Genomic DNA, 26,199 nt, shown 5'->3' with positions numbered 1-26,199 from the left:
TGTCACGGCAGCCCCGGGACCCTGGCACCCTGGCCTGCCCGCCGGCCGCTCGCTGGCTCTGGGAAGCACCGGGCGCCCAAGGAGACCACGTCCAGCTCAACCTGCAGAGCGCGTTCCTGTGAACCACAAGGCAGTTCAGGGCCCAGCCTGTGCCCAGCTTTGTCCCCGGGTGCCCCGCAGCAGGCCCCCTGACTTCCAGCGGACAGTAGGTGGGGTGCGGGGCCGGGGCGAGGAAGGAAGAGGGTTTGGTTCAAGGAGCAGACTGAGGAGGCTGTGATGCTGAGACACGTGGCTCCAAGTTTAATGTTTTCTGAAAGAGCATCGGGACAGCACGAAGCAGCAGGCAGCACTGACGGGCCCAGAGAAACACGGTTTTCAAGTCTGACCAGCAGAAGCCCTTCAGAGGGAAGGATGTGCAGACCCCAGACCCGGTGGCCAGGCCCTGGGAGAGCAGAGGGGTGGGGTCAAGACCAGGGGTCACCGGGTGGTGGGGAGGAAGGTTCCTGTAGGGGCTTCAGGGCCCGAGCAGGTAGGATGAGGACCCGGGCCCTGGGCGTTGACGGCGAGAGGCAAGGAAGGGTCGCCCGGCAAAAGCCAGCCGCAGGCCAGAGCACCGACTCCAGGCGGCAGACATCTACACCCCGCCTCAGAGAGAGGCCAGAGCACCGACTCCAGGCGGCAGACGTCTACACCCCGCCTCAGAGAGAGGCCAGAGCACCGACTCCAGGCAGCAGACGTCTACACCCCGCCTCAGAGAGAGGCCAGAGCACCGACTCCAGGCGGCAGACGTCTACACCCCGCCTCAGAGAGAGGCCAGAGCACCGACTCCAGGCGGCAGACGTCTACACCCCGCCTCAGAGAGAGGGTTCGGACTCCCGTGGTTGAGACATGCCTTCTGTCCTGGGCAGAGGGATGGCGCCCCACAGGGCCTCCGAGACAGTCGCCGGGAGCCTTCCAGCTCCTTCGGGCCCAGGGCAAGCCCTCCCACGTTGTCTCGGGCTGCTGGTCAAAGAGGCCTGGGGGGAGAGGCCTGGGACTGCCGAGTGTCGAACCCTCTGGGAAACACGACTGGGAGATGGTGTGCAAGGAGGTTTGGTAGAAAATGGTCTAGAACCATGACCCTGCTACAAAACGAAGGGCCCAGTGCCTTCGGTGACAGACCGTCCGAGAGGAGAAACAGTGACCCGTCTGCGAGGCCGAGCTCTCTGGGACCCTGACAGCAGGGTCACCGGCATGAGGGCCCTGCACAGGGCTCCCGGGCAGCGTTGGGGAGTGGAGCAGAGCCGTGCCAGGATGGATGGCCAGGCCGTGGATGTACGGAGCCTCGCTCCCCGGAGAAACAGCTGCAGATCCAGCGGCTCCTGAGGTCCCCGGCTGCTGTCAGGAGTCTGTGCGCCCCTGCGAGCCAGCTGCTTCTCTCAGCCCAGAGACCCGCGGGCAAGGCCATGGTGCCCCCAGGACGTGGGCGTCAGTCCAGCCGCTGACCACAAAGGCTCCTCCGTGGCCTAAGAGGTTCCCAGTGCCCTCCACCCCATTCCCCGTAGCCCACAGCACCTACTTCAGGTCTTCTGGAACATGTGAGAACAGCCTCCCCAGGAGCCGGTGCAGCTGGAGGAGACCCGAAATGCGCACCTCCCTTCCCCACAGGGCTTGCTTTGCTCCTTTCACAAACTTCAGCATTTCCCTCGATCTTTCCAGCCACGGGCAACAAGGATGACTCTGGGACACCCTGCCACGTGGCGGCCAGCCCCGGGGTCGCCTACGGACTGGGGCACGGAGGGCAGCTGGACGCCCCGTCCCGGCAGGTGCCTGCCTGCCGAGCCCACCCGGGAGCCCGCGAGGCCGGCAAGCGCAGCTGCTCCTGCTCCCCCTTCCGTGGAGGGCGCCGTGGAGGAGGCGGAAGCTGGGGCGGCGGGGCAGGGAAGCCAGGCCTGGAGGGGCGGGGTGGGGGGGCAGGGGGGCTGCGGCGCGCGGCACGGGGCCGGCGGGCTAGGGCTCCGCGGCGTGCTTGACCAGGTAGCCGCTGAAGGTGATGTAGGTGTCGAACTCGTCGCTGAAGATGGCGTTCTCCCGCTCGCCCTTGAAGAGGCGCACCCACACCTCGTCCTGGTCCCGCAGCTCGAGCATCAGGCTCTGGCTCTGCATGATGCTGCGGTCGCTCACCTGCGCGTACAGGATCACCACCTCCTCCGCGTTCTTCATGATGTGCAGGTACGTCTCCTTCTGGTTCCAGGTGTGCACGTTGAGGCTGAAGAAGTAGATGCCCGGCACGTAGCAGTAGAACCTGCCCGTGAACATGTTGAAGTGGCCGTAGAGGTTCACGAACTCCGTGTCGAAGATCAGGGTCTGGTAGTAGTCGTTGCTGTGCAGCGGCTTCTTGCGGCCCACGGAGAAGGCGGCGTAGTGGTTCTTGCAGCGGTCCCCGGGGGCCCCCATCGACCCCTTCTGCCCTTTGGGGCCCACGTGGCCCCGGGCGCCCGCCGAGCCGGTCTTGCCGTATTTGCCTTGCAAGCCGCGGTCTCCCCGGTCACCCTTCTCACCTAAAGGGACAGGAAGACACGCGGCGTCAGGCCGGCTGACCCGACTGTGAGGACGGTTCTGTTTTCATCCAGAGGCAATCATTTGTTTTTCCCCCTCTGGAAAGTCCTGGCAGAGAAAAGGGAACACGGGGGTTTGTCCAAAAGCAGCAGGCACGGCGACCAGCCCACAGCGGACTCAGAGCAAATGAGCTGCAGGTGGCGGGCTCGCCCCAGGACTCTGCGGTGGGACCCGCAGGGCTGGGCCAGGTTATCTGGACCACCGGGCTGAGGGCATTTCAGAAGGCCCGGCTGGGGGCGGAGGGGGCGGGGCACCGAGCCTCTAAACAAAGGTCACGGAGGCTGGGGTGCAGCCCCTGGGCTGAGACCCTCCTCCGGCCCTGGTCCCGCAGGCCTCTTTCCAGTCTCTCCTCTTGGCAAGGGGGCAGAGCCTGCACCCCTAGAGGATATTCTGCCTCTGCGCCGGCCCTGCGGGAGCCGTCTACACCCACTGCCTCTTCTCCCCGCTCAGCACGGAGCAACCGCACCTCCCGTCCATGGGAAGGTCCCCTCGGCTTCACGGCCATCTGACCTTTCAAGATGGTGATGTTGATCTGTGGCACAGGGACAGCCTGGTACACGGGGGTACCAGGGTCACAGCAGCGGAAGCACGGGGAAGCTGTGGCCTCCTCCCCCCGCCTGGCGCTGGGCTTTTCATGCTTTTCTCCATCCCTAAGGGAATAAAGGCGGTAGAGGGAAAGTCATGAGCTCTCGGAGCTGGGACTTCCCTTCACTTCTGCAGCCAGAGGGTCTGGTCTACCTGCACGCCTTCCCTCTGTCCTGGACGTGCCAGACGGTGTTCACTTTCCCTGGACAGGGACCGTCTTGGCTCTGGGCAAGCTCTGGGACCCTGCAGGAAGTTTCAGCAAGAGCTCTGCCTTCTGGTCATGCCAGGACTCGTAATGGAGACAATGAGTACAAAAACACCAATAGTTTGAAGCCCCCACCCCCTCCCAAACGCAGTCTGCTTGGAGAGGTGTGCCCCTCCGGGAGGGGTTTCGGATGACGTGCGACCAAGCCGCGGGTCCCCTTCATGCGAGGTCCGGAAGCTAGGACATTAAGATGACTCATTTGTAAATGCGAGGGCTCAGCTCCGTCTTCAGGATTCCCTTGAGCTGCAGTGTTGGCGGCTGGACACTCCCCTCTGCTGTTTCCTACCCATCCCTGAAGGACCGCGGGGCCGGCTGGTGGCCGCTGGTGGCGGCTCCATGCTGCCCCCTTGTGGCACCGCCCTGTGCTGCACGGGCTCTTTCTGGCTCCCGCCCTACAGCCGGGACGTCTCAGAGACCGTCGCTCCTTCTCTGTGGCCGCTTCCTTCTCTATCTCTGCTCCTGCTCTGAAACCCCAGACAATCCAGGAAATGCGTCTGTACCCCCTAAACACAGGCCTCCGAGGTGGCCCCCCACCTCTCGCCGGAAGTCTCCACCTGTGGTCCGCAAGCCCCACCAAGCGGATGCGTCCGAAAGTGTCGGCCCGTCCCTCTGCCCCTGGAACCTTCTCTTTCCAAACCGTCTTCACGGCGCCATCACCAGTCGCCCCAGAATGGACCCTGGGGCTCATTCAAGAGGCTTCTCTGGGCTCACGACCATGTTCTGAGGATCCCGGGGTCAGCCCCACCCCCCACGAAGGCACCTGCAGAAGCTGGACCCTCGGGCCTCCCCGTCTCCGGGGGACCGTTGCCGCTCTGACTGCTCTCCTGGAACACGCCCCTTTCCACACCTCCCACCCCTCTTGTTCTCTGCCTCCTCCAACGCTCTTTCTGGACCGTCATGATATCGAACCTCCCCGTGACATCCCCACCCCCCCATGATCATCCCTCGTGACTCCCTGTAGGGTTAAGTGCTCAAGAGACCCTTCCCCATCGGGCTCACCTCCCCCCCCCATCCCGCACCAGCTCCACTACCCCAGGCCCACCTGGCACGGTCACACCCTCCTTCAGCTCTTGGGATGCTCCCCAGGCGCAGGCATCCTTCAAGATGGGGACAGGCCTGAGCCTGTCTCTCCCACACCCCCCGCCGCCCCCAGCGCTGCCGGCACACCTGTACGGCAGAGCCTTCCTCCGTGCTCTGGGTCGCGTGTGCCTGCATCCCCACAGCCTCAGAGTCCCTGGAGGCCAGAACTGTCATTCGTGCGATCCTCCGGTGCCCCCCAGACGGCCAGATCGAGAGTGGGCACTCGGTGTTCATTGAGTGAAAAGGGAGGAGGAGGAGGAGGAGGGGGAGGGGGGAGGGGAGGAGGGCGAGGAGATGCTGGATGTCAGGCTGTCTCGTATCACACTCTGAAGATAGCCTGAAGCCTTGGGTATCAAGTCAGCCCCAAACTCAAAATAACGAAGACATTCAAAGCGTCAGCCTAGCTCCCAGGTGTCTAGGACCTCACATTCGATGAGGGGCAGTTTCCCGAGCAATCCTAAGCATTCTGTGCCTCCTCACAAAATACGGCAGACAGCCTGAAGTCTCTGTTCTCGAAGGTCACATCCACGAAGACGATGCCCTTCAGGAAGACATCATGACTTTCCGAGAAAAGCACCCCCTTCCCTGCCGGCCCTCGGCAGGCCTCTCCCGCCGGAGCCTGATCAGATGGTCAGAGTCCCTGGGCCAGCTCACGGCCGCGTCCCGGCCTATACCTGTGGGTAGCACTCAGAGCCCTGAAGATGTTCTCGAAGGACAAAACTAGGATCAAAGGACAGATGGAGGGCGGGGGGGTTGCAGTTTGGGGGAGATCTTTACTGAAGGACGTGGTCATAAAACCTTCCAGAACCTTAAAAACCTTACCACCCTCAGTTTCATATAAGGCCCCGGGGTCACTAAGAGGAGAAACGGCAGGTCTGTCCTCTGGGACCAGTGTGTGCAAGGTCCGCCTCCCCGGGAAGCCCCTCCTCCCTGTGCAAGGACCCTTCCTCAGCCTCAGCTATGGCCCCTTCGCATCCAGCCCTGAACGAACCCCCTGGGGTGACCCGGACCCCAGGCTCCACCCACCGAGCCCGAGCTCCTGCCTCCACACCTCCCCGTCTCTCACCTCTCATCGTAGTCCAGCAGTGGCTCCTTGGTCCACTCCTGCTCCAGCGGCTCCTGGAGACCACGTGGCACACGGCCCAGCACCGGGCCACAGGCGAAGGCCAGCAACAGGCCGCCCGCCAGCACGAGTCTCAGTCCCCGGGAGCCCATCGTCCCGCCGGTGCCTGCTGGGAAACACACCAGGGAAGGACTCGGGCTGGGGCAGGCCCTGCAGAGCAGCAAGCCCGAGCTGGGTCCTGACCCACGAACCCCGGAAGGCTTCAGCCACCGCAGCTTCAGGGACGGCGACCACATGCACGTCTACTCACGCTCACACACACTCGTACGTTTCCCCACACTTGTCCGTGCACACTCACATATGTGCACACTCTCAACACACGTGCCCGCGTGCACACTCGCACACTTACATAGTCTCACACCGCCACATGTGTGTGCACACGCACGTGCACAGCCACGTGCCACCCCTGGGCTGGCGCTGGAGCTCTCGGGGGAAGCCCTGGACAGCCCCTCAGCCGGCACTGAGAACAGTCCTTCCAGAAAGACGTGTCCACTCTGGGTCCCCAGGGAACCCCTTAGGGGGCAGTGCCTGGACTTCAAATAGGCACAACATCCCACCCCTTCCCACTGCTAGAGGCATCTCCCCCAGCCCACTCGGGGAGCCTTTTCTGCCGTCTGGCATCGGCAGCCCTGTGTGCCTGGCTGTTTCGGGCGGGCGGGCGGGCGTCCCCGCTGCGGGCGTCGGTAACTGGTCAATCCCAGCCCATCTTGCGGTGGTTCAACAGCTCGCAGGCCCCGTGGGGACGCCAGTCCAACCCTCTCAGCAGCCCAGGGAGGGACGGAGGTCTGGGGGAGGAAGAACCACCCAGCGTTTGAATACAGGTTACCAGCGGGGTCCAGGTTGCTACAGAGAGGCGTATCTCAAAGGTAATTAAAGGAAAATACCTGATTGTCCCTTAACTCCTCTTTTATGTTTAAGGACAGTTAAATCCCGAGACAGATTTCTTCCTCTGGTCAGTAAAAGTCTAGGCAGATGATAGTCTATGCACTCCTTCCATTGGCTGGGGGAGGCCACGGGCTGCTCTCAAACACCCCGTCGCTCCGAGAACTTCTAGCTGGTGCGGCATGGCCTTAGGGCTCCGTCGGTCAAATTTTGGGCTTTGTTTTTTTTTTTTTCTTTTTTTTTTTTTAAAGATTTATTTATTTGACAGAGAGAAATCACAGGTAGACAGAGAGGCAGCCAGAGAGAGAGAGAGAGAGAGGGAAGCAGGCTCCCTTCTGAGCAGAGAGCCCGATGCGGGACTTGATCCCAGGACCCTGAGATCATGACCTGAGCCGAAGGCAGTGGTTCGATCCACTGAGCCACCCAGGCGCCCCTGGGCTTTGTTTTTTACTCTGCACGTCTGTGGGCTCGCTGCTGTAGCACTGGAGAGAGGCTGCCCTGGGAGCCTCCCTGCCGGAGGCCCCGTGCCGACTCAGGAGAGCGTCGGGGAGGCAGGGAGCTGGGAACCCGAGGCCTGGGACAGAAACAGCGGGAACCAGAGGCTCTCTGGGTGGATCCTCAGACCCGTGCTGAGCTCTGAGCTGGGGAGGCCGCCTCCCCGGGAAGCCCCTCCTCCCTTGCCACCCACACCTCCGCTGGGTCTTCAGTTCTCTGCATGGAGTGGATCAGCAGGGCCTCCCCACGTCTGGGCTCTGTACCAACCAACCATCCCTCCTAAGCATCAGGACCCAGAGACCTGCCCAGTGGACAAAAGACTACTTGGACCAGTGCCCCCCCGACTCAATCTCTACTGTTCGTGTTTATGTGAATTTATAAAATATGTATTAAAGTTATCTACCTATCCGTCTGTCCGTCCGTCCATTCATCCGTACATACATCCGTACATCCATCATCCGTCCGTCCGTCCGTCCGTCTGTCCGTCCGTCCGTCCGTCCATCCATCATTTCTCCTTGGCAGAGCTTGGGTGACACCCGAGTCGGTCCCCACTCTTTGGCCGCCTTGGACAGCACGTCTCAACCAGCGCTCAAGCTCCCGCTTTGCAAACTTTCACGTACACACATACCACCCGGGAAATCTGGTTTCGATGCAGATTCTGATTCAGCGGGTCTGGGACAGGGCCTCGAGGGTCCACATTCACAGAAAGTCCCGCACGCTGCCAGTTCTCCTCCGCCTCGGACCACGCGTCCGGGCCCCGCCTCCAGCCCCTCCCCTAAACTGCTGGCATCTGTCCGCTGCATACATCCTGCCCCTGCCCAGGAGGTCCCATTCTTCCCCTCTCTTCTCTTAAACACCAGCCTGGCAGGACCCACAGCCTCCACAAGTGCAATGCTGAGTCTGCCGGCATCATCTCCACGGACCCTTCTGATCTCGGAAGTCAGGGTTAGGTCTGAGGACATCTCCTCGTCCGTCATTCTTACCCCCCGCCCCCCCCGCCCCCGGCAGCCTCAGCAGGGCCTGCGGTGAATCCTTCAAGGAGACGGCATTCATTCATGATGACACGGAACTCACAGACAAGGAAACAGAGATGTGGAGAGGTTAGTTCATCGGCCTCAGACCGCCTCGCCGGTAAGCGAGGGCCGAGGAGGGCCGTGGACTTGACCTCAGCAGACCCCCTCAATCCCATCAGTAGCCTACCCGGTCCTCAAGACCCAATTCAGGCGCCTCCTCTTCCTCCGGAGGCCTTCCCAGTCCCTCAGCTGCGGAAACCTCTCCTTTCTCCTTTCAGATTTTGTTTTTCCTGTTGCCTCGTCCTGCAGCAATTTGCTTGGCCGGTAAGACTGTGCCCAGCAGACCCTGACCTCCTGGGCTTGCTCCTCTTGGACCCGCCGAGCGTCCCGCAGCACCCTGAATTGGACCGCTCCTCGACAAATGTTTGTGAAGTGGGATTTTCTAAAGTTGTTTATTTCCCCTTTTCTGTATTTCCTCTGTTTTTCCTTGGCACCTCAATAATGACCCTTTTCTCCCCCCGCCTTGAGATGCCAGGCTTGCATCACTTGAAAGGAAAAGACGTTTTCCTTTCTTCAAACATTTTTCTTTCCTGAATCCAAAGTAATATATATTCATTTTGGAAAAGTCGGGAAGGAGCCACAAACACACATGAATCGGATTCTGTTGTCCCTAGGGTTGCTCGACCTCCACACGCCTGGCGTTTGGGGCTGACTCACTGTTGTGGGAGGCTGTCTTGTGCACTGCAAGAAATTTATCGGCCACCCCGACTCCATGCCCTGTATTCTACTGACAACCCCCGCCCCCCAGCTGGGACAGCCAAAAACCTCTCTGGGCTCTGCTGCACGTACGCTGGGAAGGCAGAATTCCCCCTGGCTGAAGCTCAGGGTTCGACCCCCGACAGGAGCACCACTTGGCATGTTGGTCTGTCTCTTCCCACATAGAAGGGATTTTCCTGGCCTCGATCGGAAGCGTTGGGGACCGGGGCCTTCGGGGCAATGGGATGAGTGAGGAGGGCCCGGCAAGGAGTCAGAGGCACCAGGACAGCAAAGTGAACGGTGACCGAGGGTGCCGGGTTCTTCTCAAGAATCTCCTTTTCGGGGCCAAAGCAAACCCGGAGTGAAATCTTTCCTTCTCCAAAAATATCTGAAGAGCCATTTTACCAAGTCCCACAGAAAGGCCGGCGTCATGACGTTAAGATCATTTTAGTCACTTTTGGGCAAAAACAGCATTGCCCAACATCCAACCAAATTTGGCTCCAAATCACTTTTAGCAATTTCCAGTGAAATGAAGTCACCGATGGAGGCCGAGGCTCGCCCCCCTCCCCAGCTCAGAAGACCGCGCTGCTCCCAGCAAAGGTGGGGCGGGGAAGGCTCCCCCCGCCGGGACTTCTTCGCCGGTGCTGGGTAACCCTCACCATCTGGGCCACACGGTCCAGCCTCCAGGCTGCCTTGCGGTCAAGGCATCTGAGGCCAATTACAACATGACTCAAGTTCCTGACTTGTCTTTCTCAAACGCAGTGAAGAAATTCATTTGCCGAATCCCACGGCCGCTCCGCGGACACCTTTTTCCTCCTCCTCCCTGCCCCCGCCGCCCTCGGCTGCTCTCCTGCTTCAGCTTAACCTCCCCCCAACAAGAAAGAACCCCCTTTGCAGGACTGGGGCGTGCCGGAGGGGGAGCTGGGCCACTTACGGGGTCAGAGAACGCATCCTCGTTCATAATCGGCATCCCTCTGCCGACCTTTTCTGGACGGGGGTGAAACCTTCCAGGAGACAGTCTTCAGACCCACGCTGCAGCTCCCCGGCATCTGTCTGAGATCTGTCCCCCGCCCCCGTCCATGTTGCCCTGCCTGGGACCAGCCAGGAAACTTCTAGAGCCCGGTTGCCACATGTCTGCCTTTGTCCGTGATGCCACACCCAGACCAGGGCCATCTGGCAAAAGCATTTACAAACATGGTTTTCCCTCTTCCTTAATCCTCAGCGGCTGACCAGCTATTCTGGGAGGCAAGAAGCCTAGAATCTCCCTGGATTAGAAGCGGCTTAGAAGACAAGCCGTCCCTCCCTCTCACCAGAACGTCTCGCACGGGCCCGGCTCCCCGAAGACCCAGGATGTGCCCGGCCTTGTGTCGGACCTCGGGAGGGAGTGATCCTGCCATAAACTCAACTCCCTCCCTGACCTCGAGAAGATGACCGTCCAGTGACGAGACGGACGGGTGCTGGAGCGCGGCTCAAGACAGTACAGCGAGCCCGGGAGCCAGGTGGTGAGCGGGTCACGAAGCTTCGAGGCCTTCTCGGTCCAGGAGACGGCCTCTGGGCCACGTGTCTTTCATTTTAAACCAATTACATAAAACGAGAGATTCGAAGCTGAGGGCCTCGGCCACACCAGCCGGATCCCGAGCCACGGGGGCGGTCATCGGCGGCCGCCACGGTGGGCAGCACGGGACAGAGCGTTCCAATCACGGCAGGGAGGGCTGTGGGACCAGATGGCATCGGCAGGGGAGGAAGCCGGGCTAAGCACAAGCAGCCGGCCAGAAATCTGGGAGCCATTTGGGCTCCTTCCTCTCCTGCGTCCACCACGTCGGATCAGTCACCTACCCCCTTGAATACCTCCTGACGTTCTCTTCTCCTTTCCGCCCTTGGCCTCTACGTGATGCTTTCCAGGAGCTCTGGCTGGGGCCCAGACCTCAATACACCCAAGACAAATATCTTTGTCTGGCTTTTCTAGGGCCTGGACGTTACCCGAAAATCTTACGCGTGGCTCCCGCGGACGTTTGGCATAAGACGGGACTTTTCTCCCACACCTCATGGCTTCCAGGCCAAGAATGCAACTCAGCGGGGCATGGGATCCCTCCTTGTTTCCACGTGGCATCAACTGCGCTCCCACGGCCGGGGCCCCCTCCGCACACCCACTCCCACCACCTCCCGCTCCCCGGCGTCCCCCCCCCCCCCAGCCAGAAAGGAAACTCCAAGCTCTGCTCTGACATCTGGGGGAACAACTCTCCCACGGGGGAGCTCAGAACTCCCCAGCTGCCGCAGGAAGCCTGCTCGGGTTAGGTCCCGGGGTGCCCAGGAAGGAGAGAGCGCCGTGTTGGGGTGTCCCTCTGGCCCTGATGACCATCACGTGACCCCTGCTTTCCTTCCCCAGAAGCCATTCATCACGCCAACTTTCCTCTGACCAGACTCCTCCGGTGACAGGAAGGCCGAGGGACCGCCAGGTGATGAACGACGTTTGCTCACCGATTCCAGAAGCCCACCGAAGATCGAATTTCCCCTTCTATAGCCGGGCAGCACAGCTGGCCCCAGAGCCTCCTGCTTTCCCCCCCTCCCACCCCCCCCCACCCTGTAAAGGAGGCAGCGGCGGGAGCACGAGGACCCCTTATTAAAGGGACTACAGTCGGTTCCCGCCTGGAGCCCACGCCGCTCGCGGAAACTCTCTTTTCCCTTCTCCAGGGAGCTTCTCTCTGGCTTAGAGAAGGACTTTTTTTTTTTTTTTAAGGTTTTGGTGCTTATTTGGTGATCTCCAAAGCACATGGCCAGGGATGGAGACCGAGTTTTGGGGGGGCTACTTCCTGGTTAATAAGCAAGGGCTCCCTCTTCCCTGCATAGCAGAGACACCTGGTTCGGGACAGAACAGTACAGGAAAGAGAAGGCAAGAGGTTCCCGCTCCCCCATCCTAAAACATCTTCATCTCTCCTGGGACAACGGTGCCTTGGCAAGGAAAGGCTCACCTGGCTTCCGCCCCTGCCCCGCAAACAGCGGGACCCCGTGGGCTGCAGGCGTCGGGCCTCCGGGGGCACCTGGCCAGCCCAGCCTCTCCGGCTCCGAGTCGGTCCCGGCGCAAACAAAGACCTCCTTGACTAGAGCACTGTCCTTAGATCACCTCCCAGCTGCCAGGCCTTGGGCTGCAGGCTCGCCCCTGCTTTGAGAACTGCCGGAGAGAGAGGAGCTCCGACAGCTCGTGCCCTGCCGTGAGCCTGCTCTGCAGGTGGCCTGGCCCAGGGCCCACTTCCCCACAGCGGGGACACCCTCGGGGTCTGACCGCTCCGGAGACGGAGGGAGGAGAGAAGCCGGGGAATGCCGCCGCCAGCGCCGGTCCCTTTACAAGCCGTGTTAGTGTCTTCCGTTCTGGGGCCTAGACACCACCCCAACATCTCACAGATACCCCCCGAGGAAGCATGGCAGAAGACAGAACGTTGTCCCACGCCTAGTGGCTTCTCAGTCACGAATAGAATCTAGCTCGGCGTGCGAACAGAGCCAGGCTGGCCTCCTTCTCTTTGGTCCCCGCTCCGGCTCAGCCTGTCCCCCAGCACCTGTCCTTTACCGTCTCCCCCTCAGACCCCGGTGTCTCCCAGGCTGTGGCCTCGGCAGTCAGCATCTCGCTTTTCGAAACACACTTTTCTGTCACTTTCTACAGTGACAGCTCCCCCAGTCCTTGTCCCCACGCCGGCCTGGCCAAGGAGTGATCAGCCCATGCCCCCCCCAGAACAATGTGGCCACTTAGCCCCTGGGGCCAGTTAAATTTGTTAAAATTAAGCAAAATGAAGAATTCGGTTCTCAGCCACACCAGGACGATGTAGGGGGCCGCCCTCTCGGACAGCACGGCTGGAAAACATTTCCATGATGGCAGAAATTTCCATGACACAGCTCGGGTTATCTGTTTTCCGAACACAACTCTCCGCTCGGCCCCCTGCTCTCGCACCGCGAACCCCATTTAACTCCGCTCCTGTCCCCACAATACCTGCCTCTGAGGCTACAGCCACCGCTCACACGAGGGCCCCAGGCCGGCAATCTAGGGGCCACGCAGACCCTGCCTCTCACGCACCTGTCACCTCGCATCCGTCACGCAGCCTCCCGAAGGCCTCTGTCCCACCCCCCCTCCCAGCCCTCCCCGGCCCCGGCCCCTCTGCTCAGCCCCCCCGCCCCTGCTGCTCCGACCTTCCCACCTGCTCACCAGGGGCACCTGGCGGAACTGCCAAGGCGGATTCCATCCGGGGCTTAAAAGGCTTCCCGCGAAAATCGGGGAAAATGTTTAAACCTGGAGCTTCACCACCTGGCTTCTGCCTCGCCTCTGGCCACGTCACCGCCCCACTCCAGCCATCTGGAGCCACTCAGGGCTCTGCTCCCAGACCCAGCACCCGCCGCAGGCTCTCCTCCGTTGTCCCTTCCACCACCACCTTCTCCAGCCAGCACGTGCTCTTCAGAGCCCAGCCGGAGGGAACCCCTCCGGGAAGGCACTAGAGCCACCTAGGACCAGGAGCCCCTCCCAGGGAGCTGCGTCTGCTGCCCCGTGTGACCCCAGTGTGTCAGATGTCTGATGTCCCACCCTGATGGAACTCCGCACTCACCTTTCTGCAAAGCCAACGTGCAAACAGGACTCCAGGATCCCACACTTCTCGCTAGGGCCTCAGGGCGTTCCAATCTCCCTCTAGCTCCTGGGTGGGGCTATTTGGGGAGAGAGGAGGGAAGCGGGGAGAGTGACCCAGGGTGGGCTCTGGAGGGCCCTGGTCGCAAGGCTGAATCCTGGCGTGGCCATCCGGTCATCGTTCCCGCTTATCTGCGCTCAGAAAGTCTGCTTCCTAAGGGCTACGACCCCTTGCCTCCATTACCAAGGTCACAAGTCACTTAACCAGGAGAAGCGTGCTTTGCGGAAAGGCACGTAAACAAGTAAATAAGCCCCTGGCGGGAGGGAAGCTCCGGCCTGCGGTGCCAATTAGCGACCTCGGTTCTCAGACGCCTCCCCGCTAATCAGAGAGATCTCCCCGATGAGTGAAGGCTGAGTCGAAAACACACACACACACACACACACACAGAGGCGGCAGCGCACGTCCGAGATCTCATCGGCCACCCACCTGGCTGCTAACAGCAATTATCCCCTGGGTGATGAAAATAGGCATGTTTGCCATTTTCTTATTTTGGCTTCTCTGATTTTTTTTTTTTCCTCTCTAGCAGGCACAGACTTTTTTGCATTAAGTCCACACTATTTTCCACTTAGAACAATGACGAGTGAACCCCACCCTGGGGACTCAGAGAGCATTTTGTGTATTGTAGGGAATGGGACTCCAAGCAAAGAGAAGGAGGGGCTTGGGGACCAGCAGGACCGCCTGGAGTGTAAACTCCGTGTACTGAGCTGAGGGCCGGGGACACAGCGCAGCAAGAAGGAGATACAGCCCCCCCCCCCCACTGCTCCTGGGGGAGCAGATCCCCTGGAGTTACCATGGATATGGGTTAGGCCAGGGAGGGCCACCTCACTTGGACCAGAGCCAGGCCTGGTGGAGAAATCACTGTTTCCTAGGAGAGGTACTTGCCACAGAGTCCGGGGGACCGAGGAAGCCAAGTCCTCGAGCCCATCCTTAGGAACCCTATGCGACAGCCAGAGGGAGCCCAGGAGCAGCCCCGTCATTGGCAGAAGTTCCCTACAACTGTTGACTGAGGCTCCTGCCTTTCTGGGAGTCCACCTGCATCCCTCCCTGGGCAGGAGCTGAGCAGCGGCTGTGGCGTTTGGCCCCGAGGAGTTGACCCCCCAGCCGAGCCCTTCCATTCATGCACATTCAGCCGACGACTGAGCACCTGTGTCGGGCACGGCATGGGGCATGGGCGTCCGTGACAACCATGGCCCCTGAAGCCACGTGCTAAGATCTCCCTGTCACCAGGCTGCCACCTTAAACCCCACCCCACCCAGGTGAATTCCTTTGGATTTAGGCACAGAATCACCAGGAACACCCCCACACACACACAACCACCACCCCTTCCCTTAAAATGTCAGCGGTGCGGGAAGTGTGGCCCATTGAATGTGCATTTTGAGAGCCTTGCTATCACAGGGTAGAGTCACACAGCCCACTGGGGAGCTCCGAAAAGGAGAAGGAGGGGGAAGCCCACACCCGGCCCCCAGTTCACTCCAATGGACAGAAGCCGACAAGAACGCTGGGCTGGGGAGAGACCTGTGGCCGAGCACAGCTAGCAGGAATCAAAGGTGTACAGAATTGGCATGGGGGGGCAGCATGGTGCTCTGTGCCCATCCCCGGGGGTCTGTCTGGGGGTCAGGCTTGGGTGGTGCCTCCAGTGGGGGCTCCTGCAGAGAAGGAGCTGAAACTGGAGAATGTGGGAGTCAAGAAGGGAATGCAGAGGGGAAGGGGGTGCAGGGCCCGCTCACCTCCCCAGCGGCCCGGGCCAGCTCTGCGTGCCCTTCAGGCCTCCTTCTCAGGGGCTCGTCTAGCCGAGCCCATGGCCACTTCACAGAGCCATGCGTCTTGCTCTCATGGCTGTGCCCCCGTGGGGAAGGAGGGAGTCCGGAATGCCAAAAGACCTGAGAGCTCCCAGGCCACCCCCAAACCCACCCAGACCCAACAATCTCTCACTGGAACCCCCTTCTAGACTCTTCGCAAGGAGAAAGGGCCTGAGTGTTTCTGCGCACACCCCATTCCCCGCGTCTCCAGACCAGCCCCAGAAACCTGCAGGGCAAAGTCGCAGGGCCTAGCCCAACTCCTGGCCTGCCCTCGCCTGCAAATCCACCAGAGCTGGCAGCTCTCCCAGGCAAGGTCTTCTTCCTTCCCTGGTCCCCAGGGTAGAGGGCGGCTGCTAACCAGATGGTCCCACTGGGGTGGGGGTGCAACCCCAGGCAAAGGTTCTGGGGGATTCCGCAAGTATGGCTTTACCTGGGGCCAGCAACAGCCTTTGACAGAGCCCCGGGCGCTAAGGACTTGACTCCCCCTCCCCCAACTCCCCCGCTGCCTTGCCTGCCCATCCGCCTCTTTGCCCGTCCTCGCCTCCCATCCAGCCTCCCTGCCCGCCGTCTCCAGCTCTGCTCCGTCTTGTGTCAAGGAAAACTCCTACAGGAGCCAGGGAGATGGTCAGACACAGAGGCCCAGCCTGGCCCACGGCCATCCCGACAGCCATCCTGGACAGGGCGGGACGCCCCGGGAGGACTGGCTGGAGAAGGGGCTGACTCCAGGGGCCTGCAGGGCAAGCCAGAGACACCCCGGTGGGCAGTAGGGGGCCTCCGTGCCTCTGCCCACACCTGTCCTGCTTTAAGCCCGGTCCTGGAAAGAAGCACGGGTGAGGATAAGAGGCTAAAAAGGATGCTGGGAGCTCTTGTCTCCTGCTCACGGGACCACGCCATTGTCACAGCAGAAGCCCACCGCCGAGCTTGCAGAGCGGGAAGGTAGCCTGCAAGCCCGCTTCCCCACATCTGTGCCAGAGCGCAGGGCCGACCCGCTGGCCTGAGAACCCAGGCACGGATTCCCTGGCAGGGCCCCGAGAGTCCCAAGTCCCAGGCTTGCTGGGTTGCCCCGAGAGAGTGGGCCAAAGCGCCTTGTGCGGGCTTTGATGATTCTTTTCCAGATTGTTCTCCAAGTGGGAAGACCGAGTGTGGAGTCGGGGGGTTACCCACAGTCCTGTCCAGGGGACTGCCTGGTCTCACTTGACTTTAAGAAAGAGAAGACAGATTTCAGCAGGTAAAAACAGGAAGAAAAAAAATTAATAACCCTAGGCCCACGCAGCAGTTACACCACCAAGACGAAGCGCGGGGGCGGGGGGCATCACCTCCACGTAAATATCCGTGGGCTCTCAGGGCCGGGAGGCGAGGCTGCTTCTGAAACGCGCCATTTTCCTCGCCCATTTTCCTCTCCCGGCGGCTCGGCAACATGGCCTCAGGCACGAGGACCTTTCCACTCTTCCTTCCCTTCGTGAGCCATGGCCACCACCCGGGGGCCCTGGAGTCTCAGCCGCCCCCAGTTCCAGAACGGGGTCCCCCGCACGGGGCCAGTCTCAGCAGACAGAGCCCCAAGGGCAAGCTCATGTCCGGTGAGGACGCCCAGCAGCACGACTGTATCTACAAAATTCTTTTCATCTTTGTTTTGATGGGTGAAGTTCAGTGCCAGAATATTTGGTTTATGAGTCATGCTAATTACAGCTTGGGGGGAGGAGGGCTGGAGGCACCAGGAAGAACAACAGAAAGAAGCATGTTCTGAAAAAAATTATGCTGTGCTGGTTGCCCTGAATAGGGAGGTTTACATCCCAGGAATGAAGAGGGAGCTGGCTGTGCGCCTTCTCTGGGACCATGTCAGCTTCTCACCACCCACCTGCGCGGGAGCCCCTCGCTGGCTGGCTGCACCTGTCCCTCTGGCCGGTGGGGGGAGCCCCCCAACACCTCCGGCACCGGCATCGTAAGAGGCTCAAGATGGGCGAGGGAGGAGGCAAGAATAGGAGGAGAGGGCGGGGTCCCTGGGAAACAGAACCCGGCTGTCCTTCCTGCCCCTGGGCGCTTTCTCCCGGGACAACTGGGAGGCAGATCAGCCTTGGCTTGGAGAGCTGTTGACCCTTGAGCAAGTTACACTCCTTCTCCGGGCACTGAGATGCCGGCCCTCCAAGGGGATCCTCTACGAGTGTGCGTGGGCCGGTCAGGAGCCTCTCTGAGCTCTTCAGCACTGAGAGTGCCACTGACAGGATCCACGGGAATCGGATCCGCATCTGCCCAGCGCCTGCCGGACGGGACACACACGCACACACGCACACGCCCGTGCACACACAGCCCTCACCTCAAGCTCCTCTCAGCTCTCAGGTCGAGAGGGGGAGTGGGGAAGGGAGACGGGACAGGATAACTCAAGCCTCAGCCGCCATGGCCCCTTCCTCTTCTCGCCGGTGGGGACCCGGGGCAGGCCTCTCCCTGCAGCACACAGCGGCCAAGTGCATCTGTTTGCAACCTTGCATGTGGGGCTAACTGCGTGCTTTCCTGCTCTATAAAAAGCAAAGGCCTGGCAGCCCTGGAGGACCTCACATCCTCCCCTGGGGACCCAGGATGTAGCTAGTGGTTGAGAAAACTCAGTTTCTCAGGACCCGCCTCATCTCCAAAGCTCGGAAAGCAGCAGCTCCAGTGTGGGGCACTAACCCCCATTCCTGGAAACTCAGTGCGACGGAAGAGCCCGGTCACAGAGGAAGGCCGCTCCCTCCCTCCCTGCCAAGTGGACGGGGAGGGCCCGCACGTGCCCACGGAGGACACGGGGCTGCCCGGGAGTCAGCATGCTTGGAACCAGCCTAACACAATGTGGGTGCCCGGGGCAAGTGGGAATCACACCGTCCCAGTGGAATGCCTAGAACAACAGAGCAGTACGTGGGGTCTTGACCCAGAGGTCCAGAGGCTCACAGGCCCAGAGGACTCGGCCCCAGGCCAGGGATGGTGCTCGAGTGGTTCAGGAAGCTCAGGAGGGTCCCCAGGGAAAGGGACATGATATTCCCCTGTCCATGCTGAATCGCCTCCAGGAACACCAAGGCCACTAGCTGCGGGAGCCAAAGTCAGCATTTCCTGTTTCGTGTGGGGTCCAAACGGGCCCCCGGCAGGGCTGGGCAAACCTAACTCTGAGGTGATCCAGGCAGTATCGGGGTTGGGGGCCCCACCTGGGAAGGAGGGCCCCAGGTACCATTCCTTTTCCTCTCATGCCCAGAGAAGGGTGCAGCAGCATACACAGTCCACAAAGAAGAGGCAGGCACGATCATTCCTGACAGCATCCAGCCGCCACAGAGCCCCGGCTCCCCGGTCCCAGCGGGAGACGGAGCCCCCCCCCGCCCCCCGCCCACACAGTACCTCCCGGCACCCCCACGACCAGCCCCGCAGCTCCCAGGCTTTCTGCCCCTTGCCACCACTGCCACCCCAGCCCCTCCCACTCTGCTCTGGCAACCACCGCGCCAAAGCGACGAAGCCCGGAGCAGGAGCAGAGCAGCCCTGCGCCCCGTCCCACCCGCCGGAGCCCCCACCTACCTCCAGCCCGCGTCCCGCAGCGGCCTCTTGGGCTTGGAGCATCCCCCGGCGGCAGGGCCTCCTCCCAGCCAGGTCGCGGGAAGAGCAGACTTGTCAGAGGAGAGAGCCAGGAGGACAGAAAAAGTCCTCTGGGAAGAAGGTGCAGAGGGGGCGGGTGCAGGCAGCCGCGGGTCCCTGCCTTCCCGGCACCGTGACCTCCTCCGGTCCAAGGTCTCTCTGGCCAGAAGCGGAAGCGCGGTTTCTCGAAAGTAAAGGAAGAGGCAAGAAAGCGGGACAGACTCGTAAAGAGCAAACCCCAGCCAGATGTGAGCAGGGCGCCGAGCCTCCGACGCTCCCAGCGCACATTATCCAAACAGCAGCCGCTGAGGATTAACTGTGTGTGTGCCCGCGGGCAGGGGAGAGCCGCGCGGCCCTGGCGAGCCGGCCCAGCCTGGGGGGCACGGGGGACTCATCCCAGCCTCGGGAGGTCCTTCCAGGTGTGGGGGCTGCTGGGGGTCCAGGCCCCCGAGTTGCTGCGTGGTAGGGGGTGGGTTCCTAGGAGCCCAGGGGGTCCTTGTTGACCGCTCTGCGCGATGGAGTCCCCAAACGGTGGCAGACCTGGGACACACTTTCAGTCAGAGGCTCCCTGCTGCGGTCTAGGGACCACAGACAGGTTTTGGAGAATCTGTGACCCACCCCCCCCAACCCATGCAAAGCTGTGTGTGTGTGCAAATGTTCCCTGGGGGGCGGGGAGGATCCACTGCTTTGACTGCATTCTCAGAGAGCTCTGTGATGCAAAGCTTAGGAAGCCCTGGCTGGAGGCGCAGGTTTTCCAGAGGACAGTGTGGCCGCCTGGGTAGGGCCAGGAGGGACGTCAGCATTGCTCGGCCTCTATGGCTTTTTCCTCGTCTTAGGCGCAAGCTCTAAACGGGTTCCCCCAGCCCCGCCTCGCACCCTGAGAGCTGCTCCCAGCTTCTGCGGAGCCGCCTGGGTCAGGCTGGCCTCCGTCCCCTGACTGAGTCAGAACGGTCAGTTCTGGCATCTTCTCATATCGCAAGAAGAGGAAGGATCCGGCCAGAGGAACAAGGCTCTGCGACGGTGAGAACCGTTTTCTCGCTCGCGTGCTTCTTTCCGGGCCGGGTTCACGTCCTCCCCGAGCGGCTCGGATGTCACACCTGCACCTCGTGGACTGTCAGCATCGCTGCTCCCTGGGGCCTCTCTGCTGGCTACGTGCACATAGGAGATGCAGAAACGGGGGTGCTCACTGGAGAGGTCCCGGGGAAAACACAGGCGACGGCACCCTAATCTCTCTGGCCTTGGAAACTCCTTCCTGATGCTGCTCCCCAGGTCTGCCCAAAGGGCTGAGAAATCAGGAGGGAAGGGGGGGCCTGCAGACCTCCCACCCAGCAGGCACAAGGAGCGCCGGCTCTGGGTGGCAAAGCCAGGAGGGCCCAGCGGCCGCGCCACAGAGACATGGGCCGCCCGCGGGGCCCTGGAGAACTTCAAGGACACTGGCAGGATCACGTCAACGTGTCTCCGTCGGAGATGGTAGACGCTCAGGAATCGTTCACGTCTCCGGCCTGTGCCTGAGGCTCGGCAGAACGCACATCCCTGCCTGCTTATCGACGCAGGAAACCCAGAGATAAGCTCGTCTCGGTTCCTGCGCACTTTCCTGGCCAGCAGGACCCAGGCCTAGCACACTGGCTGACCTTCCCCTAGCGGCTCTGTCCTTAGCTGGCCTTCGCAGCAGGGATGCCCGGGGGGAGACGCACAAGAAAAGCAAGAGAGACAAGTAGGCCACGTCTCTGTGCAGCCCCTGCCAGGTCTTTGTCTGGGGCCTTAGACAAGCCGTGTCTTTCTCAGAAAGAACTCCTGTGAACCAAGAAACATCCTGGATGTGATGGGAAAGCCTCCCCCTCCCCCTTCCCCGGAGGCCCAGGGCTTGGGAGTCCTGGAGCCACACCTGGAGGACACAAGGCTGGGCACGTGGCTTGGGAGAAAAACTGATAAAGAGATTTTCCCCTTTCTTTATCCCATCCGAGAGGGCTTTAGTGTTGAAGAACTGGAAGACAGTTATCTTTTTTAAAGATTTTTTTTCTATTCGTTTAAGAGAGAGGCCGAGAGAAAGCACAGGCAGGGGGAGAGACAGCCAGAGGGAGAGGGAGAAGCAGGCTCCCCGCTGAGCAGGGAGCCCAACGTTGGGGCTCGATCCCAGGACCCTGAGATCATGACCTGAGCGGAAGGCAGAGGTTTAACCCTGAGGTACCCAGGTGCCCCTGAAAGATAGTTATCTTAGAGATAATTAAAAGACAGGAATCCAGAGGCCGGATGGAGAGAAGAGCTCTAGAAACACAGCCAGTCAACGACCCTGACTTCCAGCGGCAACTGCTCGTTCTCGCTAGAGGCTTTACATCCTGAGCCTGGAGTGCTGCTCCTTGTCTATAAAGCAGAGATGGGTCCAGGGTCTCTAATCCAGAACCCATGCAGTCAGACGCAGCCAAAGTAAAACGCAGACATCTTTCAGCTCATCTCACCCCGCGGGGCTCTGCGCGGGCCCCCCGCACCGGACCCGTGTTCACCCTCACAAAGCTGCAGGTCGCGCTCTTCTGCCAAAGTCCTTCACGCCAAACTCGCGGCGGGGGGGGGGGGGGACCACAGTTTCAGAGCTTTTCGTATTTGGGGGACTTGGGGTAAAGAACTGTGACTCTGTAATTGTCACGCGGCCGACGGAAGGCCCGACAGCAGATACAAAACACAAGCATGCTTGTGATCACTGTCATCATGCTAAGTATAATCTTCCTCCTTCCCTCCTCTTGGGTCGAGCCCCCACATCTCCCAGGAGGTTAGGAAAGGGATTACTCAGATCTCTTGGGGCAGAGACCAGGAGGCAGAGGGGCGCTGGTATGAAATGTGGCCACAAGGACCTGGAGTTTTCCGCATGAGACAGAAGGCTCAGAGGCGTGGAAAGTCCCAGAAGAAAGGGAACCACAGTCTGAGCACATCTCCGGCATCACAGTTCACAGCTCAAGCCAACAAGGCAAAGGAGCAAAGTCACAAGGCCAGCTCAGCCCTCAATGAAAGAAACAAATTCTGTCACCCGAACACCAAGCTGGCCAGGTCCCTATGCTCTTTATACTTCCTCACTGCTTTAAAACTGCAAGTAGGGGTTGGTCCTGCAGACTACCTGATTGTCGGTCCTCCATCAAGGCCGTAGTGCCCTCAGACAACAAGGGCAGAATGCTCCCAATTCAGCAAATATCTTCCGTGTTGGAAAGTCCTGGCCAGAATTAAGGACAGGAGTCATGGTCCAAAAAAATAAAATATAATAATAATAATAATAATAATAAATCAGAACCCAAAGCCAGCAGCTGTGCCTGAGGGAGATTTCGTCAGCCCCTTGATGGGTCAGAGGCCAGGGCCAACCAGCACGATGAGCCCCTCCCCCCGCAAGGTCTCTCTCTCCAGTTTTCCCAAGTGGTTCTAGGTCACGCCCATCCCGGAATTCCCTAGGAGCTCACACCTCCTACACAAGGATGTCTGGGCCAAACACTTAACGGCTTCCAGAACCTTCCCAAGTGGCCCCACATCCTCAGACAAGGGCAGCTCATGGGACGTGAAGGCCAGAGACTCACAGGGGAGAGAACATTCCCAGGAGGCCGCCCGTTCTGCGCCCTTCCCTGTTTGGCAATCCCTTCTCTCTCTCCCTGGGCATATCCCTGCTGGTCACTGGTCTGTTTTCTCATTCCTGGAAAAGACTATGTGACCTCGGTTAACGTCTGTAAGACGCTGGGTTCCAGATAAGCTCAGCCTGTCATTAGCAGCACTATGATTTTTTTTTCCCCCACTGTGGCCCCAGCATTCTGCCTGTCCTAGCTATTTCGGGCCAGGCTGCCCAGCCATCCCATAAGGGCAGAGACCAGCACTGCAAACTACTGCATTCTGTTCGGAAGAGGGGGGCCACAGGCAGGCCGATGGCAGCGTCCCCTTGCCAAGGGCGGGGGTGAGGGAGTCTCCGTGGAGATTTGGAAGAGATGGAAACTTGGCGGCCAGACCCAGCCTCCCTGGCCGCTGGCCCACGCTCCTTGCTCCTGGAGGGCAGCGCCTGCCTTCTGGAAGGCTGGGGGCAGGTGGGAATCAGGACCGGCCGCTACAAGGACAGAACAGGCCTACCTGTTGCTTCACCGGCCCTCACACCCGGAGAAGCCTTCTGTCTAAGGAGGACAAGCCTTTCTCTGGAAGGTCCCCCCTGCCGCCCTTGACTGGACGCAAGGACGAACCGTGAGGGACAAGAAAGCACAGTGGCAGTCTGCCTTTTGCCGTCTATGTGCTTCCTGACTCTAATCAGGCATTTACTGTCCCGTGCCTCAGTTTCTCCATCTCTCGGAGTCGACATCCCTCCCGCGGGAGTTCCTTTCCCGCCTTCCAGGGATAACCCGGAGCTGTCACCATCAGGCAGCACTGGACTCGATAAATAAAATGGGAGGGCCCCCTGGTGGACTGCTTCCTTCTAAGCCTTCACTGTGACACGGGTGAGCGACGATGTAAGTAAACAGACGACGGGTGATTAAAGCGAAGATTTTTTAGTCTTTTATGTAGAGTTACGGAAACAAAAGGGGGAGAGAAAAGTTCTGGACGAAGGCCAAGGTGATGTCTCCAAGGATGCACAGGAAGTAAGGGGAATTTCAACCACAGGGACACCTAGGGGCACGCGAAGAGCGCTTCCGGGACCTGGTCTCTCGGGAAGGCAGGAGAGCAGGGGTCTGCGCACTAGAGGACACGAACGTCCTTTTACCTAGTTAATGTCCTTCCACCAATTCATCCTACAGACGGACTCACAGTTGTGTTCCAGCTCGTGAGTTCAAGGACTTGCCCTGAGACATTGTTGTAATGTAAGAAGATCACACCTATCCTAAAAGGACAGCGTTAGGGGCCTGGCACAAGAAATAACGGGACGGCCACACAGCGGAGTACGACGCAGCTCTGTAGAGAAGGAAACGCGTCTCGGCAGAACCCCACAGACCAAGCTGTGGTGCGAAGTGAAAAATGACAAACCTTTCTGGAAAACATCGACGGAGACCTGAGTCAATGGGAAGGCAAACCATGCTCCTCGGCAGAAGGCTCAACGTCCTGAGAGAGCAGTTCTCCCCGGATTAATCTGTAGATTCCATTCAAAACCCCAACAGTTAGGGGTGGGTAGGATGTAGGAGGGGCCTGAGGGGGGATTGTCCTACCACATGTGAAGGCTTATTATAAAGTGGTGAGAGTGAAGACAGTGGTACTGAAGAAGATGTCCTCATATGACATACTAGAAAGCCCCTAAACAGACCCATGTATTTATGGAAACTCGATCTATGACAGAAAAGGTATTGCACGCATACCAATGGAAAGGATGGATTATTTCCTAAAACTGACACTGAGAGGCTGGGGCATCCGCAGAAGAAGAAATAGACACGGCCAGAAAACCTAGGAAAGATACACAACTTCCCAGCAATCAGGCAGTGAGAAGACATACGCCAGATAGTTATCTGGGAAGCGGCAGGATCTCCCGGCCATTGCGTACAGTTTTATTTCCTTTTTTGTACAAGTTATAGCAGGCATACATATTGTTGAGGGATACATCCCTGTTTGCTAAAATTACAACACAAAGCGTGAGAGTGATTCGAGATTGCATGCACTTCCTGGGGTGGGAGGGGGCTGGGAAGGGGGGAGCAGTCTGGAGGCCTTTCCAGAGAGCAGGACCAGCCTTTCCTTCCTCAGATCTTAGAAAATAAAAGATCTGAATAATTTAAAATAGGGGTAATATATGGAACATAGTTAGAACTCAGTTTCGCATAACGAGAAACAAATGAATTCCACGGGGGTCTGTCTCCTTCCCACCCCCTCCCCCGCAAAATGCAGAACCCAGTGGAAATAGCAAATTTCCATTTGGTTTTTTTAAAAAGGTAATTTAATATACACGTTTGTGATTTGTTTGCGTGTCACAAAATCTCTCTAACCGTAACGGCAAGAAACTAGGAACAGTGACTGCCTCTGGGCAGGGAATGCAGAACAGGGACCTGGAGGTTGTTTTTCACGGGACACCATTTACATAATTTGAATTTTTCTCTTGTGCATCTGTGACCTAAGGGAAGGCTCCTGGAGGCCCTGGGGTGACTGCGCGCAGGCAGGCCAAGGCTGGAGTGGCAGGCCGCAGAGCACCAGCCCTCGCCTAGCTCACTGCTACCGGGCTTTTCTCGTTATTTCTATAATGGGCATTTTTGCAGGACTTGGGGGTGGAGAGCAATATATTCCATTAAAACAGCGCAGGAAAACAAAAAACAAAAAACAAAACAAAAAAACAGCACAGGGGCCGGGGAAGGGACTGGAGGAGCAGGGCGAACTGGACCCCCTTATTTGGGAGGAGGTTACCCCCCGGCACCCTCCCCCGCCGGGACACTCCACGCCTGGAGACCTGCGCCCTGATCTCTGCTCTGGAAGCTGACCAGCTTTCCGAAGTGGCCGATCCGAAGGGCCGAGGAGAGGGGCTCGCTGATAACGAGGGTGGCAGAAAGGGGTCCGCGCCCCCCCGCCTCCCCGGAAACCACAGGGGTCGACGGGGCGAGGCGAGAGGTCCTAACATCTCAACTCCGAGACATGACCCCGCCTCCCGCTTTTGCTGGGCCGGCGGTCCGGGGCAAAGCGGTGGAAGGGGCCTGCGGGGTGGTCCCCGCGCAAGTCTGCGCCCCTCCCTCCAGTCCTGGCCCCCTGAGGCGCCCTCCGAGCAGTAAAAAACTACAACTCCCAGCAGTCCCGCTCGCGCTGGTGCGCAGCCGCAGAGCAGAGGCTGCCGGGAGCGCGCCCCGGAGCCCCGGCGAGCGCGCCGGGCGGAAGTCGGCTGCCCGCAGGGTCCCGGCCTTGCCGCAGGGAAGCCCCGCCGCCCGCGGGCCCCGGAGCCCGCCTGCACCGGGTGAGTGACGGCTGCACCCGCGGCCGCCGCGCCCTCCCCCCGCGACGGGCCTGCCCCGTAGCCCTCCCACGCCGCCACGTCCCGCCCCGACCCTCAGACTCCCGAGAAACGGTCTCCTTCGTCCGCCCGGCGGCGGACACCTGCGCTGACTGGCCCGCGGGCTCTCACTGTCCTCACTACTGCGGGACACCTCCCCCTCGGACTGGTGCGGGACGCCTCCCCCCTGAGTGGCGCGGGACACCTCCTGCCCTCTGGTGCGGGACGCCTCCCTCGGACTGGGGACACCCCCCCGACTGGTGCGGGACGCCTCCCTCGTCCGACTAGCATGGGACACTTCGCCCCTCCAACTTGAGAGATACCGACCCTGTCTAAATTGTGGGACTGTCAGTGGCTCTGGCGAGTGCGGGACCCCTCCCCCCTTCGGACTAGTGCGGGAACCCCCCCCCCCCCACTAGTGCGGGACTCTTGCCGCCTCTGACTTACGGG

The 26,199-nt window shown here is 60.1% G+C and overlaps 2 protein-coding genes across 9 annotated transcripts in view; one reads left to right on the top strand and one right to left on the bottom strand.

The window, feature by feature from the left end:
• Nucleotides 1-1,255: 1,255 nt before the first annotated feature.
• Nucleotides 1,256-19,116, bottom strand: C1QTNF1 (C1q and TNF related 1). 4 transcript variants are annotated; one of them, XM_082705514.1, is made up of 5 exons: nt 18,789-19,116; nt 13,384-13,480; nt 5,595-5,757; nt 3,109-3,248; nt 1,256-2,540 (listed from the first exon to the last, which is right to left on the bottom strand). In XM_082705514.1, exons 1-5 carry the CDS (start codon nt 18,828-18,830, stop codon nt 1,990-1,992), a joined length of 993 nt encoding a protein of 330 aa, XP_082561640.1. In that variant the 5' UTR covers nt 18,831-19,116; the 3' UTR covers nt 1,256-1,989. The 4 variants fall into 4 exon arrangements, with proteins under 4 accessions (XP_082561640.1, XP_082561639.1, XP_082561641.1 ...); XM_082705513.1 differs by having other exon boundaries at nt 1,729-2,540; nt 5,595-5,760; XM_082705515.1 differs by lacking the exon at nt 18,789-19,116 and adding an exon at nt 16,577-16,820 and having other exon boundaries at nt 1,729-2,540; nt 5,595-5,760.
• Nucleotides 19,117-25,583: 6,467 nt separating this feature from the next.
• The window catches only part of CANT1 (calcium activated nucleotidase 1), a 29,607-nt gene continuing 28,991 nt past the window's right edge, over nt 25,584-26,199 (top strand). For 2 of the 5 annotated variants that reach the window (XM_082705441.1, XM_082705448.1), the window contains exon 1: nt 25,585-25,713. The gene's annotated coding sequence lies outside the window, so the exon portion shown is untranslated. Of the gene's footprint in view, nt 25,714-26,199 lie in introns of all 5 variants that reach the window. The other 3 variants (XM_082705443.1, XM_082705442.1, XM_082705444.1) reach the window with 2 other exon arrangements.

This window comes from Mustela nivalis (assembly GCF_964662115.1).
Source record: "Mustela nivalis genome assembly, chromosome: 17".
Classification (NCBI taxonomy): Eukaryota; Metazoa; Chordata; class Mammalia; order Carnivora; family Mustelidae; genus Mustela; species Mustela nivalis.
Note: the sequence above shows the minus strand (reverse complement) of the source record. Positions and strands in the feature narration are given on the sequence as shown.

Bases quoted from the DNA above. Each gene is read 5' to 3' on its own strand.
- C1QTNF1 (XM_082705513.1), bottom strand. From the start codon at position 18,830: ATGCTCCAAGCCCAAGAGGCCGCTGCGGGACGCGGGCTGGAG. The intron at 13,481-18,788 runs GTAGGTGGGGGC...CTCCCCAAATAG, and splicing joins CTGCGGGACGCGGGCTGGAG to CCCCACCCAGGAGCTAGAGG. The intron at 3,249-5,594 runs GTGAGAGACGGG...TTATTCCCTTAG, and splicing joins CTGCTGGACTACGATGAGAG to GGATGGAGAAAAGCATGAAA.